Genomic DNA, 21,306 nt, shown 5'->3' on the forward strand with positions numbered 1-21,306 from the left:
GCATAATTACCTTGTGAAGTCAGTCATCTCCATCATAATTACACACATCCTCTTGGCCAAAACAATGATGTCGTTGCTAGTATCATCCCATATTTCAATCTCTGCATCAAGCTTACTCTTGACTTTTTTGAAGTCAGCCACTTGCTCAGCAATCTTTTCCTTTTCAGCCTCTGGCAGTTGAGTCATCTTGGCCTGAAATATAAAATAATTTGATGTGCAAAATGTCTATGTCAGAGTGTATTTTCTTTTTAGTGAAAAATTAGTATTTTTGCTTGTAAAATCACTGGAATCTTATTAAATATAAAGTTTAAACCACTGTGGACTGAGCCAACTGCTCCAGCCTGAGCACTTTGGAATCTCAAAATCTGTATAGCATTATGGGGTTGGGCCAAATAAATTACCTTGGAGTAATGGGGAGAGTTGTGTCCATGAAACCATTAATATTTATGTAGTAAGAGAAAGCATAAATTCTTCCCAAGAGCCCTTATGAAATATGACTGATAGGTTTTCCTTCTTCTTAGGGTTGAAGTGTTTTTAAGTATTATCAAAAACGTAGTATTCTTTCGGATGGAAAGAAAAAATGAAAAGGATTAATTGTCCTAAAACTTTCAGGTATTCTTGCCCTCTCTCCTGTGAAGGTCTTTCGCTATCATTTTAAGAACTGAGAAAGACTTAATTGTTCAAATATGCATCTTCTGCCTTTGAAGATAAAAACTAATACATCAGAAATCAGTACGTGAATTAAGGCTGCCAAAAAAGTATATTTAATGCCAATATGAAAACATCCAATATTCAAACTAAAGCCACAGCCAACATGAGTTCAGACAGGACACTTGGCTGCGGCTCCGGACTGGACTGTTTGAAAACATTCCACCAGATAAAACTGTTTAAAATAAAGGTTTACTATAACTAGAAAAGTGGTGTGCTTTGTGCAAATTCAGACTATGGAATAAGAACGTTCGATCTATACTGAATGCACATATTCTTCCTACATTAAAGCATTAGTGAAGTATTTAATATATAAAGAGAAAAACAACTTCTGAAAATGCATCACGGTGAGAGATATATTTGACTTAGTATTATTCTACATGAGCAAGATGATTAGCCTGCTCCAGACAAGGGTCAGATATGCCTCCTGTGTCAGAAAAAGGCCAGGGTAGCAGACAGCGGCCAAAATATTACATGGCCATATGGCAATTCTGGCCCTTCCTAAGACCTTCTTTCCAAGGAAGCAAGGAGACCTTTTAGCCTGATTGCTCTCGGCGGCTCTCTCACCACAGTGTTTTTTATCCAGCGCCTTCTCTCTGGCCTACCTCTTGCACCACGGGCCATCAGGAACTCATAGTTACACACAGCACCTATTAACATGCTATAATTATGTTGCAATTAAACAATAAATATTTTGTGACTTTTCTTGTTTAGAAAACATTATCTACCATCCATTAAACAGGAAGTTTAGGCAATGAAGGAATTAATTCTAATTAGAACAACAGGTGAGCAGTTTAATATGTAAAGAGTACGTTTTCCAAGCAGTGTCATTTCATAGATTTTATTTATGCTGGAATCACAGTCACAAAGTTAGTTTTCCCATTTATATGAATTATGGAAAATTACAGGTCTCCTAAGGTGTAACTGTGTTGTAATTACTATGTTATAATTGCAGTCACAGAATAAGGAAGTGTAACTATTTCAAGGAATACTTTTTTTTTTCCTTAACAAAACAGGAAAAAAGTAAAACAGACCAGAGGAGACAGACACATTTTCCCCGTGGCCATAGGATAAGCTTGCCGGGAGATGTATGAAAAAGATAAAAATAGGAGCTGGGCTACCAAGTCGGGAGAACTGAAGTACCCCTTTTTATAATCTAATGTGTATTTGCTGATCGGTGGATGCTTACGCTGTTTCCTAGCCCCCAACTTCAATACTGTTCTGAGGTACAAGAACACAGGCGTAGATCTGGGAACCACAAGAAAGATGACATTTTAATGAGGGAAATGTGACATACAGTATCCTGCTATGTGCCAACAACAATGAATTTCTAGTGGAATGAGAAACATTATCCACTGGCAAAGGAAATGACAATTCTGACCTTGAGTACTCTTTCATTTTCCTTATACCTATTTAAAACCATATACAGCAACAAAATAAAACAATAGTATACACAGCCTTCTAAACACAGATTTTGATTTTGTATCAAAATAGATAACATAATGGTAAATGTTCAATAAAGATCTACATTGAATGACTGCTACTAAATGAGCACAGGCTTATTTTGTCCATCAGAAGAAAATGGTTTTTTCATTACCTCCAAAACAAAATGTTTTTTATTGCAGTAGCAGATAACAGAGTCAAAACTAGGTGAGAAATTATATTTGTGGTATTTTTCTCTCTTCTATTACAAAAATAACCCAATATATACTTTTTCTTTGATTTCCTTGAATTAACTCTTCAGAAGGCTATTTATCCTTTGTACCTGGGAGCCTCCAACACTGAGGTTACTTGTATTGTCCCCTTTGCAAATGGACTTAACATGTGAAAGCAGTGTTTCATTTCAGTCCCTTCCAAGTTTCAGTCAATTCGCTGTCACAAGTATCGAAATTTTAAGGTCAGAACTGTCCACATAGTGATACAAATAGAGGACATATAGGGAGTAGCTATTTGATGAACATTTTGACTCTTATCTCACTTGGTGTATTACTCATCAATGAGATCCCAACCCAAAAAACTGGCCTTTTGCCCACCTTTGTCCCTGGCTATACTCTAAGGAACTCACTTTTGGATAAACTTAGGATTATTCTCTCCTAGTCTTGGAGCAACATGCAGATTTTAAATTTCTTGATCCCCTAAAATAAATGCCCAGCTATATCCACACCACCAAAACTCTTACCGCTTACAGGGAGGCTACATAGAAAGAAAAGCAACAGAAACAGGCATAAATACGCTCAAGCAATTTTTTGTGGTATCGAAAACTCCTTCTGTCCGAGACAGAGGCGAGCCAGATCTCCTTTTCAAAGGCAAGAACCTCCCTTCTAAAATTATTTAACACTTCCTGCATTGTAGGTTGCAGTATGTCACATAACTATAGAAAAGATAAAAACTGTGTTTTCCTACAACTTCTCAGGTTACAAAAAAAACAAACCCCACTGTCCTAATGGAGCACATGAAAAATTTTTCAGAGCTTTTATAAGCAATAAGACAAAATAACGTGGTCTTCACATACTGAAGTTGCAAGACAATGGCATAGATGCAAAAAGATCCGATTCACACCTCTGCTTTGCCTTAGTTGAGAACTAAGCTTTTCCTTCCACCACACTCGGCAGCCACAGGAAACCATCTCACCCGTGTTCTTACTCCCCACTCCCCTGCTGCAGTCAGCTGAACATTTGGTGGATGTGAACAATATCCCTCCAAATGACTCAAATGACAGTTAATACATTTCAATCAAACTGTTATAAAACAGTTTCAATTGTGACCTTCAGCTGTTTTTTTTTGGACAGACTTTGTGGATCCCATCAGCTGAGCCTATTTTATCAAGGTGAGCATTAGACACTTACAAAGACTATTATACAGATGTATTTTGAATACCAGTATATATGTCCATTTCTTGAATACAGCACAAATTCAAAAGCAATTCTGTTAAAATGAGTACAATCTGTCTACTACCTTTTACAAAACAGACTACTTTTTATACTGAGTAAATAATTGTTCGAGTTGGGATAAAAAGGTAAAAAAAAATGGTGAATATTCAGCAATTCACAGCAAAATGAATACACTGGATATTCCCCAGAAATGAACTGCGTGGGTGTGCTATACTGACAGCTGGGAGAAGCTGAATTTCTTTTAAGTTTACTACCTGTTGTCACCAGTTGTCTCCTCCCATTTTTAAGAATTGCAGCATGCCTGCTGAAGTCTAGCATTCTTCAGACAAGTTCATGGAGTACCTCATTTGTGCTGCCCTGTTAGTTCCTGCGCATTTTTAGATACAATATAATTGGATAAAGAGGGAAAGCTATCAGGAGATAATAAAATGTTTAATGCCATTTTTGCATCGGCCTTCACTGGAAAGGTTGACTTAGATGAGGCAATTGTGTCATATTCATCTAATTTCTCTTTGTCCTCAGTTAACAGGCCTACAGATGAAGCAGCAGCATGTCATAAATCTGGGCCTCGCCAGGGTTTTGTCACTAGTTCCCATGTTATCCTCATAAATAATCTAGGGAAAGATGATCTGAATGTAGTTGTCATTGGGCGGATGTGATATTGGTTAGAAAACTGCTCATGGAATATTTAACAAGAACGCATGCCAAACCGGAGGGATCCATCGGGCAAAATTCTGAGCAGACTTGCCTCGACTCTGCCAGTATTCGGTACTTTTTGCTAATGTCATGGATGACAGAACCAAGAGTACACGTCACACATTTGCAGTGTAAGAGACCTGGTTTACAATTCAAAGTGATCTTGAGAAACTTGAAGACTGATTTGAAAAAAATGTAAGGATCTATTTCAGCTGAGGCAAGTACAAGCTTTTACACCTAAGAAAAATCATCAACACACACATGGAACTGATACAAAACCAGTTTAGACAAGTTAGTCTGGACACAAAATTCAAGAAGTCATTAACCAACTGAAGACAATCCAGGAGAGGAGAGAGCAAAGAGACATATAGAAACCACCATTTTAAATGATAAATGAAGGGTATTTGAGTTATTTAATCTGGAGTTTAGAAAACAGAGAGGACACAGAACAAGGATCTACAAGTACAAAACAGACTACACATACAAAAAGGAAATCCCACGTCCACTGTATCCATTTCCAGTAAGTCTAGCACTAACATGTGTATCTGCAACATATGAGATAAAATGAAAAAAACCCTTTCCAATAAACAATCAATTCCAGTAATGAGATAAATAAAGACAGCAATCCAATTGCTCTTATATATGTACGTGTCAGGAAGAGGTTTGTTTATTCAACCTTGGGACAAAAGGCTGGATTAGCCTACTTTCTGGGCTTCTTTCCAGTCCTACTATGTAACAGTACATAATATTATACTGCTACAATCTTGATCCCTCCATTACCTTCATCTCTTCCCTTTATTGAAATTGTGGTAACTTCAGATTTAGCAAGGAAATTAAATGCTTTTGATAGATCACGACTCCTGACAGGGAATCTTTTGCCATATATTAGGTGTCAAAATTACTATTCATAGAACTTACTCAAAATCACTGTAAATACTGGCATTATTCTTGAAATCTTATCATCACGATTTCAAGCTTGTGTGGCTTCAATAACAATTACAACTACAAAATATTTTAAACTCTGCTTTTTTATTAACAATAGCACACGCTTCTGGTTAACATATGCCAGCATTTATATTATCATAGGAACTCCAATGTAAAGTATTTGTTACTTAAGTAAGAATTGCTAATTCATTTGATGACAAATTAACTTCTCTGAGTATTTTCTTAAGCAAGTATCAGTAGGCGTTCTTGGCCTTTGCTTTGAAATCTAGTCTCTCTCCTAAACGATTCTGGTGAGACGTTTACATGACCACCTCTTCAAGATGGAATACAAACAAAACTGTAAAATAATTCAGCCTGCACATTCTCGCTCACAGTAATACACGCTGAGTTGACTCTTCATCAGGCCCAAATTGTCGCACAAACATATTACACAACGAATCTGTATAGAAGATCTTAGACATTTTTGCCTGTGTATTCATAAAACTGTCTGTGGAACTCAGAAAAAAAGAATGTGAATGGGCGGTTGTCTGAAAGTATTTCTGCTCTTGCCATCTCCAAGTGGATTATATTAAGAGCTAAAATATTTTGGCTTTTCTTCAGTACGAACACCTAACCTGTAGCAGTAGCTCACAGATTAAGGTAACATGTTCCCTTCACTAATTTAGTAAGTTGAAAGGCTTAAAGTAAATTTTCTCCTATCATCAGAATGTACATTGTCATCTAAGCCTGATAATTAACTGGGCAAATTCTTGATGTTCTCTTCAATGCAAAATCATGTGATCGTAAGCCACTAACTATCTCAATGGAATTACCCTGATCATGACAGCATAAATTTCCCCAAGAAAAATTACTGTGTGATAAGCTTGAGGAGTAACTATACAAACTAGATACAAAAACCAGAGGAAAACCTAACTCTCAGCTGAGAAAAACTGCATTGGTCTGTGGATCTACAAGCAGCGCCTGTTTTTCTAGTAGCTAAGGATTTGGTCCTAAGTGTCTCCTTCAAAAATATAAAACTATCCTACAGATAATGATCAATACTGCTATCCAGTCTAATTAGTGGGAGATCTCACAGCACACTGCATCCCACAGTGTGGGATGGTGCCATAAGAAAAATCATGTTCATCTTAGAGATATGGAATTATTTGAGCGCAAGATCAGTGAAGTAACACTTCCAAGATTATCTATATACTTGCCAAGTCAGGAACATAAATACAAGGTCAAGTCTCAGTCCTGCTATCTCACCACTAACCTTTACTCTCTCTATACAGAGATAGATCCTGAAGAAGTTATAAATAATAGCGTATGACTTTTTCCCACATAAGGAAAATGAGATTTGCTAGTTAAGATGTGGCCTTTGTTACAAGCAGCACATGCACATCACATCTGGTTTTACATGCTTTATATATAAAAGAAAGAAAGAAGGCACTTTCAGAGGCCCAAGCTCCCTGTTGAAACCGTGAGAGATGTGACAAAGGAGAAAATATGGCACTCTTGACAGAGTAAGAGGAATCAAGAGTGCTGTTATGCAGAACCAGTATTGAGGCAGATATGTATAAATAAATTTGAATTACTACAGAGCAAATGCCCAAGAGAAAAGAACTCACGGAGGAAAAAGGGTTACCCTGCAATCTCATCATGCCACTTCTGGAACACAGTCATTCTTGCTGTTACCACGGCATGCAAAAGTCTCACAATAGCACAGAAATCTGCTGCAGAACACAAAACAAGACAATCCCTGTCTAAACCTTAAAATTTATCTTCCCTACACACATTCTTCATATTGCTAAAGAGGTTCTATGTATAAGTCTTTAAATATCAATATAAAATATCAGTCCAAACAGACAGGCCTTAAATCATCGTTCACATTTGCCGCAGCAGCAAATAGATTCATTCAAACGTTTTAACAAAAAAAAAAAAAAAAAAAAAAAAAAAGTACATGAAGGTTTCTGTCAATATGTTGATTCAGGCTGAGAGGGTATGCATCTAATTTAGCTATAGTTTTCTATTAATTTGGGGGTTAATGTGCCATTTATGGTCCCGATAGCATAATCTAGGACAATTGTTCCCAAGTACAGTTATAGAATCAGGCTTTTAAGCAATGACCTGCTATCTAGATCCCCCCAAAATGAACATTTAAAGTAACTGTATTATTTTGGGCAGAAACAGAAGAAAAAAAATGGAAATCTATATCCTATACTGTTAAAATACTGCTTTGTCAGATGTACTAACTATAGTTTATCTATAAGTAACAGTCCCTTACACCTCCCCACCAAATTCACTGTCAGTGCAGATTACACACTGTGTGTAGTACAAGGAAAAGCATATCCCAGAAATCTCTCTCCACAGCAATAACCTAGCCTCTGAGTCTTGATAGCCAGCTCCCTACCCACAGCTGCCTGCAGTGTTTACTTCTAGCTTTGTGTAGGCATCCGGCAGTATGTGTTATTTATGGTTTTGTTTTCAAAAAACATTCCCGTTAAGGAAGTACTCTAGTCGATCTGAGAAGTGGAAGACCATGTGTGAAAATGGGATCTTTTAAAGCTTGAGTGGATCTTTTGTTACTACATTGTGATAGTAAACATCTACAAACAACTACATCTGTTTTCCCAGTAAGAGAAAAAACTGCAAATGCATTCATTATGGGATATTTATGAAAATATGCAAGCACATCATCTGTACCTGTTCCGAACAAATTCACAGCATCTTATATGGATAGCATTTTGAAGGAAAACCTTGCCTTTTCTAAGCACAATAGTCATTTTAGCCTGTAATGTGAGGAAAATGTGCTAACATTTACGAAGAGTAATTTAAATTGAAAAGGGCAGCTAGTATATTTTAATTGCTAATTATGTTTATTGAGTACTAAGATTGTATGAGGTGATCTTTCACATGGTTGTTACATTTCTCACTATGTTTTAAAACTCAACTGACAATTGATTAACATGTAATTGATACGCACATGTCACATATGCAACACAAGTGAACAACATTCAGTTTGTTTACTGCTTCTTCATTACTATTTAGGGTCTTAATAAAGAAAATACCTGTGTTCGTCCAATAATAAAAAAGTGCTGAAAAGCAGACACGCATTAAAACACCATTTTCTTGACATAATTATTTTTACATAGAAAAGTTTTGTTGTTTCCGAACTAGTTCTATAACTTATAATTTCCATTACGGGAATAATACTAGAATCAGTACAATGTGAGAGATCTGTTATTGCTCTAGGTATTGAGCAAGCAAGCAATGAATTAGGTATTTCTGGCCCCATGGATCTTTGCACTTCAGGAAGTTGTGATTACAGTTTTGCTGAAACATCGCTGCGGTGGCTAAGATTCCAGATATATCCCTTTCTCTGCTATGCACCTGAGTTTTCTCCTAAGTAGAGGTTATTTCTAGATAATGCACATTGCAAGCTTCAGTAAGAACCAGATATAAAAAAACCTCTTTATTAACCTAGCTTCTATTAGACCAAGCCAGGTTTAGGAAACTGTAACCTGTTAGAATTTAATTCAGTAAGTAGAAAAATTTTTCTGTCTAATTTACATGTTCACCAAGTATTTACAACTTAATTACACTGTCTTTTTCACATCACACACATCAGTTTTATGCCTTCTGCACATTTTCAAAAAAATCTATTAGGATTTGAACAAGAATTTAATGATTCAATGCAGGACTTTAAGTGGCTTCATAGGAACAATAACACAGTAGCATTTTTCCCCTCATCAAATTGCTTTTAAAATAAACCGGTGTAATACATACCCTGTCAGTTTTCCCTTCGGTCTGAATGCTTGTACGACTACGTGCATCATGGTCTTCTTCAAGGTCAGACACATCTTCTAGCTCTTCAGGTGTCTGGGAAAGAAGAAAAAATTAGGAATGGATTATCCTCTTTCACGGCTAGTAACTTTCATATTCATGTCAAACACACATTATAGTTTGGTCTAAGATGATGTCTGACAAACAAAAACCAGTCCTGTTCTAGCAGCACACTCGTTACTAAATGCTAACTAAAATCAAATTGTCAGACAGCTTTGAACTCATTCAGAATAGCCATGCTTTAATTGAAGTACCGACTTTTAAAGTTGCTACTTAGGGAAGTTATTTTCTATTTCAATATTCAGTTACTGCTGCTAGCACAGGTGTCTTAAAGAAACCTTCACATGACAAGAAAGGATGCCTAAATTTTAGAACCAAAATATTTTTTCTACTTTTTTTTTTTTTACAAGCTTTTCTACTAGTCTACACTGCAGCAATACTCAGATGCCCACTCTCCCCTCTTCATGTTAGGCACAGTAGATCTAGTAGGTCCTTGAAAGGACCTAATATTTAGTCAGTAGTAGCAAGAGGCTTCAGAATCCTGCTGATTTTTGTTGCTACACTGACATCAAGGAGTGCTCCGAGTCAGGTATGTGCTCTGGGAGGGAAAGAACACCTCTTCTCCAGTTCTGAATGTGTCACTTCTTGATGCTATCAAGCAGCTCAAGTTCCTGCACTACAGAAAGTATCAAGTAGCCCTAATTTGCTATTTGTAAACATAGCATTATTTCATGTGCCATTGTCTGTTCCTTCTAGTCACCTTATCTGCCATTTAAGCAACACCAGGTCATTACACAGAAAGACACATTTGTATTATGATAATTTGCTGTGTTTTTCTACTGCTGTGATAGGGTTTTTTAGGGTTGTCTATAGTTTTTGCCTGTAGGTGGATAGGAAGAAGTAGTTCTCACAGATATCAATTAATGATATCAAGCCATCTTCTCAACAAAGGTAATCCCAACAGCCCTAGGTAAATACATTTACACTTTATTCAGCACATAAGTCTTTCACAACCCTTAAACTATTATCCTACTTCGGTAACATAGGTTTTGGGTACTAGTTTTTCTAACCATACATGAGCAACTCCATCAAAAAACATTGTTAAACTTATGCTAAGAGCAATTTTCTATACAATCCAGGTCTCTGCATTTATTTCCTCCTTCTCACTTACCAACATATTAAAAAAAAAAAAGTCTTCATGCAGAAGTTCTGAATTTTATTTTATATAACTTAGTAAAAAAAAGCATAATGAAAATGGTGATATTAAGGACACTAAAAACATTAAAAGCAAGTTTAATCATACTAACAAAACACTGTACAATGAACCACACAAAACTTTTGGGATTATGAACTATGAAAAAAATATTATTGGTTCTGCCAATGCAATACGGCACTCAAAAATTTTACTTTATCAAGTAGATTCGCATTTTAAAGAAAAATACATAGAACTAGACACAATACTCAGCTGGTAACTGATCTATGACTGAATGATCTACTACCAACTTGACATCTAGAATTCCAATTAGAGGGAAATCTTGACATTCTTAGTCTCCCAAAAGCCTGATGTGCCAAAAGAAACGTAACAATAGAAGGACTATCAGATAATCCTACCAAAAGGCAGGCAGAAAAAAAAACAAAAAAAAAAAACAAAAAAACAAAAAAAAACACAAACAAAAAAAAAAAACCTTTTACCCAATTTTCAATCAGGTCAAATATAGTTTTTTTAAATCCAGAATTGCTATTATGTTCTCAGCTTTTAACTTTAATGTCAAGGTATATATAAACAAGATGTGCTGAGACAGACACTATAGGATTATGTTATTTTACTTCTGGCTCCATAGCTTGGTAATGGCACTACATTAAATGGAATAAATCCACCTGCATACATTTGTATTGTCTGGGAAAGCATCTCTGTGGCCAGAAGGTGGTATACAAACTACCAGACTTCAAAGTCAGCCTTGACACAAGGTTTAAATAGCACTCCATGACTTCAAGAGCACACAAGTAAATTTCACTCACTGAACAAAATAACAGTAATTGCTATCAGGTAACACTGTAAAGAAATAAAGAACTCAAAGCAGGTGTACAAGCTGGCAGAAATGCAAATCTGGTTGTGAAAAATACACCTAGACTGCCTCAAGAAAACAGACAGGCAATCAACTTTTGAGGCAAAGATGAACATAATGCTACAGCGGTAATGCAGGGAAATGGAACATTTCATTTTCAGGCAACAACTAAGAGTGTGAAGTCTCTCAGCTTTAGTCCTGGAATTAGACATACTATGAACTTCACAGTAGCCAAAAGCTGTTACCATGGAAAAGTTGTTTGAAAACCTGCAGTGTGGAAGGAAAACCAGATTTTGTTGTGGGTGGATATCCATGAAATTAAAAAAAAAAAAAAAAAAAAAAAAAAAAAAAAAAAAATCACACAGTCACTTTAATTTAAACACTTACAGACACTCTTATTAGAGGACCAGTAACAGAAAGAGTATGAAAATGGAGTAACTTAAGCTTCTCAGGAATGCTCTGACCAGGGTTCTCAGGCAGGTAACAGCCTGGATTCAGTCAGTGGTTTATAGAAAAATGAAATCACTTCATTTTAAAAGCTACACTATACTTGGTTACCACATACAGAAATATAGTGGGTTTCACATTTTTCTAAACATTAGTTACGATTTTTTTCCCCAAGGATGATAAAGCTGGATTCACAGTAGAAGGGCGAATCCCTTCCTGGGTAAGCACATACTTGGGAATGTTTGACAATCCCACATTTCCAATATAATTTTTTTTAATTCTATAAAACATGGAATGCAAGATATTGCGACAGGGCAGAATGGTTAATAATTTTGAGACAGTCACATTATTTTTAAGTGAATGTTACGTCATGTCAGGGAAAGCTTCATACCATCACCATTCCACAACAGATTGCATATACTTCTTCACAATAAGATTATTTTAGGAGGTACTGAGAAAAATGTGTAGAATAGGATTGATACAAATTTTTCTGTAAAACCTAAACTACATAAATATCACCAGCCTAAATGTAGACATCTTAGAGAGCAACGATGACAGGAAAATGACACTAGTGTAAGGCATCTCTAAATGACAATCTCAGGTAAGTTTTCCATACGTGAAAACATCAATCTACCAATCTGTCAAGGCACTTTCATAACTACAAGCAGTAGAACAGAGAACTCCTTCCAGCTGCACTGGTGTAGCGATTCACTCTCCAATTCTTTGCTCATATGCAGAACACTGGGTCACAGTGTAAGTGGCTCATCTCTGAGCCCTTCTTGGACCAATGCTGCCAGAAGACTTCCCCCTGACCCCCCTTCAAATAATGCATATGTCCTTTTCAGGTTAGTAAAATTTATTTGTGCCTGGGATAAAAAGTTTCTTGTAGAAATCTCATTTTCCTAGCCCAAAAAAGCACACTCCCACTGACTTCTTCTTAAGTCATTCTCTCCAAAGTCTAGATCTGCCAGGTTCCGAACTGTTGGTAATACAGAACTCTGAAAAACATATCCAGTTATTAAAGACTAAGGAGAAAGTTTCAGGCAGAAAGCAGCTTGATTTATCAAACAAGTCACAAATCATAAACCACGGTCAATTTGATACCATCACAAACTGTTTCGGTTAGAAGGGATGGATCTTAAAGCCCCCCCCAGTCCCACCCCCCTGCCCCAGGCAGGGCCCCCTTCCCCCAGCCCAGGGGGCTCCCAGCCCCGTCCAACCTGGCCTTGAACCCTTCCAGGGAGGGGGCAGCCACAGCTGCTCTGGGCACCCTGGGCCAGGGCCTCATCACTCTCACAGGAAAGAATGTCTTCCTTACATCTAATCTAAATCTACCCTCTTTCTATTTAAATTTGTTACCCCTCATCCTATCCCCAACACCCCCCGATCCAGAGTCCCTCCCCACCTCTCCTGTCCCCCCTTTAAGCCCTGGGAGGCTGCTCGAAGGTCTCCCCGGAGCCTTCTCTTCTCCAGGCTGAACCCCCCAACTCTCTCAGCCCGGCCTCCCAGGGGAGCTGCTCCAGCCCCCCCAGCATCTCCGTGGCCTCCTCTGGCCCCGCTCAAGCAGCTCCGGGTCCTTCTGCTGTTGGGGGCCCCCGAGCTGGCCCCAGCACTGCAGGGGGGTCTCCCCAGAGCAGAGCAGAGGGGGAGAATCCCCTCCCTGGCCCTGCTGCCCCCCCTGCTCTGGCTGCAGCCCAGGGCACGGGTGGGTTCTGGGCTGCCAGCGCACGGGGCTGCCTCACGGGCAGTTTTCCCCCCACCATCCCCCCCAAGCCCCTCTCCTTGGGGCTGCTCTCCAGCCGCTCCTCGAGGGCCCAGCCTGGGTTTGCGCTTGGGACTACCTCGACACTAAGCATCAAAAAATTAAAAAACCCACCTACCATAATAATGAGAACAATCTAAGTAGTTACTCTATTCTTTTATCTCATTGGAAGCTGTTTTATATATTTCAAAGCAAAATCAGTGATTTTTCACATTGCTTACATGGTCCACTATTTATTAAATACCTGAGACACACATCTATCTGCTTATACGAATCTGCAGGTTCCAGATCAGGAAACTGAATATAATACAACTCTCTGATGGTTTTGAATTCTACACTCACTTTAAAAGCTACAGTAAGAAAATGTTATTGCATATCTGAACTGGTATGGACTACCAGGGCTTGTCACACAAAATAGGGTGCTATCATCCGTTAGCAGAGATTTTGCACAGGAAGAACAGCAGAGCTTGATGACTAGAGTAAGAAGAACAGAATGAACTTCACAGTGCCGTTCAAGGTTGAGCGTTTAGGGCTCAGATATAAACAGTACATAACCTCCAACGTAAACTACAGTCTCAACAACTGCAAGTGACGGAAGAGGATTGGGTATACATACTGACAGGATAAATATGAGATATAAATTGCAAATTCATTATTAAGACATTCAAAGTATAGATTTTCCAATAAATACAAGGAGGAACGTGGAGGTAAAATGCACAATACTCTGGCCAAAGTACAAACTCGTACATGAAGCACAGAGAGTTTGGAAATAAATTTGAACAGGAAAATTTAGAAAAAAGGTTTCCAGTAGTCACAGAAGCAGAACTCTCGAATAGTCTCCCCTTGGGTGCTGGAGGAGAAGAGAATTCAATTATAAGATGAACCCTGACCAGCCTACAGACAAGGGTAGGTAATAGCTGACTGCAAGAGCAGAGACACAAGACGGGACAGGACACCTGCCCCAGCCTCCTGGCTCCTGATTCTAAGAGATACTGCAGTCATTGTCCCGTCCCACTCCGTGGGCTAGGGTGAGATTGTTCCTAATTCTCTGTGCAGTACAAGGAGTGGCAACGATCACCTAAAAGGTTTCTCCAAAAAGCGAGTTTTTACTTGGGAATTCGACAGCAGCACAACCAATAGCGGCTATGTGAAAACTCGATCATGACCAGATTTTGCACATATGATGAAAAGAGTGCCTGAGGCAAACCTTACAGCATCGACCAACAAACCATAAATACACTGACAAACCGTGCAACATTTAACATGTACCAACAAGCCTTAAACCTTTTATCAGTGAGCTGCATATGTAGAAAATGGAGAGTGGGAGAGAAGATAAGAAAAAGAGAGTTGAGAAAGAGCAACGTTTCACCTGGTTCCACAGTGTTGCTCCAGCCAGCCAAGGCCCAGCTCCAGAACTGTGCCACTTGGAGCTTCCATTAATGCCCTTTTATAACCCCCCATCCCTCCTCTGGGCAGGTAGCAAGGTTCATTAGGCTGTCACGCACAGTTTGTGCTTCTAGAACTCTCCAGGTCCCGGTGCACAGGGCACAGTTTGTACCTTCAGAGCTCTCTGGAAATGGGTCGGTGGGCCTGGAGGCCGCTGTGGGAGCTGCTCCCCTCTCCCTGCAGGCACTGCTAGGGTCTGACCCTTCCTTTTGGTCTGGCTGTCACACCACCCTGGTTCAAACAGATGTCGTGATTTCTTTTTGAAACTCACTTTTCAGGGTTGTGGTCATCTTCCAGGGTGGTGATTCTCACGTAGCAAACAGAGGGTAAAAAGAGAGACGAGAAAGAGGAGGTGGCTCGGGCAATCATACAACAAACAATGGCTATGCCAATCCTTAAGAACAAGAATCCACTTAAGTCTGATGTTAACAAGCCATCTTCCCCACCACAAGACCCAAGAACTTTAGGAGAGAGGTCAGCCATGATCCTCTGCCAGACCAGTCTCGTGGCTGAAAGTTTTCCAGTGTAGTCTGCACTTTTTCTTACCTTGGCTCAAGCTAGTTCAGTAGAGGTGGAGGCATTACAGATTCAACATCCCAGGTCAGTTACATTTAACATTCCACATACCCCATGTTCCCTTAACAACAATGTAACACACTAAGTAAATGTACTTCCTAACATCAGGGATACCTTCATTCCTGACAGCCTTTTTCCCCCATTAAAATTACAATCACTACTTGAGTTTCCCATGTTCTTCCATTCCAAACATTCACTTTTCCACAAGTCACAAGATTCAAGGTTTCCTCCTCAGGAGCAAAACATAAATCTTTGAACCATCTGAAGGAGTTTTTAGTCCATGTGAAACATTATCAGACAGAATTTGTGTGAATTCCTTTGTTGACAGATTTTGGTGATACTATACAAACATCTTTGTTAGTGGTGTTCCAAATGTGCATAAAACCTATCAAATTCCAGGCTAAATTCCAAAGTCTTTTCCCTGTCCTCCAATAAAAAGGATTAGGACAAGGGAGAAGTCTCTCCAAAGCATCTTTACCTGTAACAATAGGCAAAAATTGCAAACAAAAATAAATCCATAAAGCAAGTAACAATTAATATAGCCAGGGTTACACGTTTACTATAACGACTATAGGTTAGTTATTCCTCACTTTGTCCCTCACTGGTTATCAACGTGCCTTGTCTCGATTTAAAATTAAAATGTCTTTTAATTCCTCTGTGCAAACTCAAAAGGGGGGGGGGGGGGGGGGGGGCACATCTTCTTGGTCAAATTGAGTTGGTGGTTGCAGCCTCACCTCCAATTACCTGCTGGCTTCATGCCTCTGAGGCAATCATCCAGCCTTTTAGCTCCTCTTCAGAGGTGGAGTCAGGCAGGCATTGTTTATTCCAGCTTACACAATAGAGCTGATGATTAGTGGTGTAAGGGCTACAATTCCCCCCTTTTCAGACTACAAAAAAACTTCACTGTAGTTTCTCATATTAGTCTCATTTCTTCATAACTTTACCTCCTCACTGCAGAACGTTTCCAAAAGCACTGTATTACTACAGATACATACAGAAGCGAGTAAAGCACTTATTACATGCCTAATAACTTAAAAGCACTGTGTTATTACAGACACCGATCAGGGTCCAGGAACGTAACCACAACGGAGTTCTGCCCTCCTACTGTCTTGAGAGGTCTGTTTAATTCGGGGAGGGGAACACGTTCCTTTTGTTTTTCCACGCTTTTCCAGGGCCATAGTAGGCACTCAGTCTATCAAACCTCAGGAGTCCTCCGTCCATTCCCTCAGACCACAACAGGTTTCCCTTTGCCCCCGAGGCTAGCCGGGCGGGGCGGGGATTTTGCTGCCCTTCCACACTACCTATCCCGGGCTTGCGTTTACCCGTTCCCCCGGTTCCGTCCAGTCTCCTGGCGTAACTTATTAACCCTTGAGTTACCTCCCCCCAGGCCAGGGTTCCGCTTGCCTCGGCCCGCTGTGATCTCCCACCCGCGGAGTCACGGCGTCGGGACCGAATTGCAAAAGATTTTAGGGAGTCCGGCGAGCCCCTTACAAGCGGGGTCATCCGGTCGGGATCAACGATCCAAAGCATCGGGGATGGCTGCTTCGCGATTCATGTAAATTGGAGGCAAGCAGCTTTTCGGATGCTTTCAGCTTCAGCCGGCTTCGCCTGTCTGATGTATTTCTCCAGTAACTTTGCCAATTCGGTGACTGTATAAGGTATTTCTTTAGTGGTAACGGCGAGTTCGGCGTTTTCACCATATGTATACGACCTCGGTTTTAGTGAGTGGCTGGATGTTGGGAGGAGGGTCTGGTGCTGTCGCTACCCCCAGCTCCTCCCAGGAGTGGGGAGGGGCAGCCTCCCTCGCTGCGAGGTCAGCTTCCTTCACCCGGCTAGACAACCCCAATTCTCTCTCGCAGTCCCCGAGCAGCTGCAACTTCAGCTCCATTTCCCTTACAAAAGCGTCTCACAGGCTCCTCTGTGAGCTTCCCCTAACGCCCTTCTCCTCGTGTATCGCCTTTCGGCCACTGGCTAACGCTTTTTCAACTCGTCGCCCCTTGCTCCGTTCTGCTTCCAATCCCGCCTGCAGCGTTCTAACCATTCCCTGAAGTGAATCGTCTTCCTCCCGCTTGGTTTGACAACGCCTTTCACTAACGCAGCTCCCGAAACACCACAAACTGCCGCTTTTCCCTTTCCGAGTCTAAACCGGTTCTCTTTTGCCAAGTCCCTCCCTCACCCGTGCTGCCGCAGCTGCCGGGGATTGCCGCCGGAGTGCCGCCAGCCCCCGGCCGCGCTGCGCCATCTTGGGGTCGGGTGAGCTTCGCCCTCCTTGAACAAACCCAAAAGCGGGGAGCAGCTCGGTTCAGGCGTACCCCGGGCGGTCACCACCTCCGACCGAAAATTCGGTTCTCCTTTCCTCAGCGCTCTGGCTGACACCCCCTCCCGCGAAACCTCTTCCCGCTTCTCACCGAGAATCCTGCCGACTGCGCCAATTTAATGTCCCATCCCACTCTGGGGGCTCGGGTGAAATTCTACTTACCCACACGGTGCAAGGAGTGACGACGCTCACCTAAAAGGTTTCTCCGACAAGCAAGTTTTTACTAGGAATTCGACAGCGGCGCAACGAATAGCGGCTAGGCAAAAACGCAAGTAACGACCAAAATTTGCACCTATGATGAAAACAGTGCCCGAGGCAAACCTTAAGCACACACCGACAAACCGTGCAACATGTAACACCTACCGACGAGTTACACGATTTAAAACACGTGCCCGCGAGCCGCACACACAGAAAACGAAGAATGGGAGAAGAGCGCGAGCTTTCACCAGTCCCGGTCCCAGCGTTGCTCCACCCAGCCCCAGACACTGCTGCGGAGCGGCACCACTCCCGGCTTCTATTCGCGCCCTCTTATGATCCCTTGCCCCTCCCCCGGGCAAGTACACGGCCTCATTAGGCTAATTAAGCAGGCTGGGTCCCCGGTGTTCTCTCGGCTTTGGCGCGTGCGCAGCTTGTACCCTCAGAATCTTCTGGAAATGGTCGAGGGGCCGCTGGGGAGCTGCCGCCTCCGCCCTGCCTGGGGCTCGCGCGCCGGGGAGCGGCTCCCCATTGGCTCTGTAAGGAGTCACTCAAGACGGAGCAGTCCCGCCTCGGCAAGGCGCGGAACAGCCCCCCCATCGCCCTGGCGTTACCTGCGCGAGTCAGGCGTTTCCATAGAAACCGTCGCCTTTGCCAAAGTTCCCGTCGGATGTTCCTCCGTCGGAGGCATTAGCTGCGATTTTGGTCGGACCGTCACAGTCGTTTGTGAAAAAGCCTTTGTTCACCCCAACAAAAGCGCATTCAAGTACGTCCCTACACGTTTTAGGCTGTAATTGCATCACTGCTGCTGATGTGTTACACAAGCGGCGCGTGTGCCTTTCCACAGTGCAATGCTTGTAATAACTCTGCATTCTCGATGGTTTTGCTACGGAAGACTCGGGCTGAGGACTTGAAATCGTGTTTATAGCCATGTCTAGTATTGATGAATTTTACACCTTCCCAGTGCTCAACTTCAAGCTGCAATTGTAGGTCATTATTACCGCACAACGGTGGTTTCGGGCTATGGTGTACCATACGGTCAATGCAATGAAGAACACTCTCTTATGACAAACCTTTTGTTTTTCTATTAGGATTTTAAAGATAATAATTAATAAAACCAAAGCCTGACCTTAGTCTTTAAATCTCTGCCAGTCTTTCCAAACTGGGTGAAAATGTGCTCATTGACTTATTTGCTTTTTATTCCAAGCTTTGTAGAATAATGTGTTTGACTAGGTTACACAGCATTTTCTCTAACACAAAGTTTTTTATGCAAACCTTCCTCAAAAGTGATTATCCAAACAACTTTATCTAGATCATTCCTTTTTAAAGGTCACATACACCCATGAAACCATTAATCCTGCAAATAAAGGGTCTCAGCTGTTAAAAAATAACGCAGAGCCAAGTCTAAAAATCTCAAGATACACAATGTAAATAGACAAAGAAGCATCATGATGTGAAAGAAGGAAGCTATCTCTGCTTATCTAACATTCAATTAAATGGTGACCTTTAAACTGTCATTATATGCTCTTAAGTTTTATCTTATCTTGGTTTCAATAACCCCCGTCAGTCATTCTTTTTCCCAAATGAATACTAAAATGCAGTGCAGACTAACATCTTAACAGAAGCGAAATTGTTAAGTGATGTCTTTATTATACCACTGCAAATACAGAGGTATTTGTGGTATGTAAATATCACAGCAGCAACAGAACTGCTTGTATGCACTCCAGGAGGGTCAGAATTTGTCTATTATGTTCTTCACTGAGAACAGAATGGGTTTAAAGAGATTATCTATTCTGCTCTGGACATTTAACTAATGCCTATATTTTTAAAATGTTATCATGTCAAGCAGCATGTCATTTAGTGTAACTAACTATGGTAAATATATCACAAATGGGCCTTCTGCAAATATTTAGCTAGTGTCTGATATTTTTGTGTATTAGTCACAATACCACCATTATCCCACACATAATTCTGCCAGATGACAGGCTGCCAGAGAAAGAGTTTTGATGCACTAGAGGGAGAACAAGAAATTGCAAGCACTGTTTGTTTTTCCTGACTAATTTAGTAAGAACCTCATGTAATTGTTGCTATCTGTTCACTAAAAGCACTTTTCAGGTTTTTGCTAAAAGCGATTGTTTTGAGTGTTATTTTGAAAACAATAAAACCCCCATGTTATAAAGGACACATTAAAATCCTATGTTCTTAATCTGCCAATATTTTGACATCTCAATGCTATGGCAAATACCACCCCTTCCCCCCCCCAAGTTAACATTAAAAATGATCACACGTCTATTCTTGAAATCTATTCTTGGCACTTCCTTTAAAATCACATCTTTCCTATACCACTTTATTCAGGATATTACGAATATAAAGCTAACAACTGTTTAATTAAACCAGAGACCAGAACTCTCTCTTTCATAGCAGTGTTGTCAACAACTTCTGGCAAGGAATCTGTCATCACGAAATAGTAAAATCATTATCCTGCCATAGCCTGTACATATTACAGATACTTCATTTTTAAATGTAGGTGATAAACAGTTCTTGTTACTAACAGAGAAAATTGTGCAATAGGTTTTTCATATATTTAAGCTATAATTTCAGCTAAGATTAGTGGTAACATAAACCCTGGTGAAGACTAAACAGTTTAATTAATGATGAGATTAAATTATGACCTTCAACACTGAAAGATGAAAGTATTGTCAAGAAAAAACCCCATTAAGTTATATGGTAAAGAGCTGAGATTTTAAAAATAATAGATGTCGTGAACTCATAATATGGGACAAAAGTTACCTTAGCACTAGTGGATGCTAGGAGGTTTTGTTCATTTAACAATAACCACCTTATAACATTCTGCTTCAGGAGATTAAGACCAAAAAGTTAAGATTAATCACCGTTAGAAACAGCTGGACAGATCAATAGCCTCACTCCACGTGACAATTCCTGTGTTTTCAGGTCTCAAGGAGCGCACATTAGGATAATAGTCTCCTTAATAAATGGCCAAAAGATAGGAAAGATGTGTGCAGAGGAGTGTAATTGAAAAGTTAAAAGTGAAATTTTTGAGAACTGCCTTCTGAAAATCCTTTTAAAGTAAAAACTGTGAAGTTGTCACAGCTGAGTAAGTTGTCAAAGGGAGTTTTAGCACCTATTTTCTATCCTAAATTACACCTCTTTTGCTGGAAACCTGTATTTCAGCCCTGTTTTCATTCCTTACTTCCTTGAAGTTTGGTTGTACCTCTTGAAGCACTGATGGTACTTTGTAGGTATGCCACTCTTGCATAATGCCTAGAACAATTTGAAGAGAGTTTTACTCCTGAAAATACTGATCCAGTTACGCTGTTGTAAAAGCACTGAGCACATATTTAAGTCTAAAAAGTTGGGGGAATCTTTACAGTTGCCTGAAAATCACAACTAGTAATGGTATTGTAACCATAAGCG

At 40.3% G+C, this 21,306-nt stretch overlaps 1 protein-coding gene across 1 annotated transcript in view; it reads right to left on the reverse strand.

Moving 5' to 3' along the window:
* CTNNA3 (catenin alpha 3) overlaps nucleotides 1–21,306 on the reverse strand; it is a 519,632-nt gene that overhangs the window by 43,663 nt on the left and 454,663 nt on the right. The window contains exons 14-15 of the mRNA XM_032994547.2: nucleotides 9,006–9,098; nucleotides 11–192 (exon numbers count right to left, since the gene is read on the reverse strand). Coding sequence (XP_032850438.1) covers nucleotides 11–192; nucleotides 9,006–9,098 — 275 coding nt within the window. The remainder of the gene's footprint in view (nucleotides 1–10; nucleotides 193–9,005; nucleotides 9,099–21,306) is intronic.

The sequence above is a fragment of the Tyto alba genome, unplaced genomic scaffold, assembly GCF_018691265.1.
Source record: "Tyto alba isolate M040663 unplaced genomic scaffold, T.alba_DEE_v4.0 Super-Scaffold_1, whole genome shotgun sequence".
Classification (NCBI taxonomy): domain Eukaryota; kingdom Metazoa; phylum Chordata; class Aves; order Strigiformes; family Tytonidae; genus Tyto; species Tyto alba.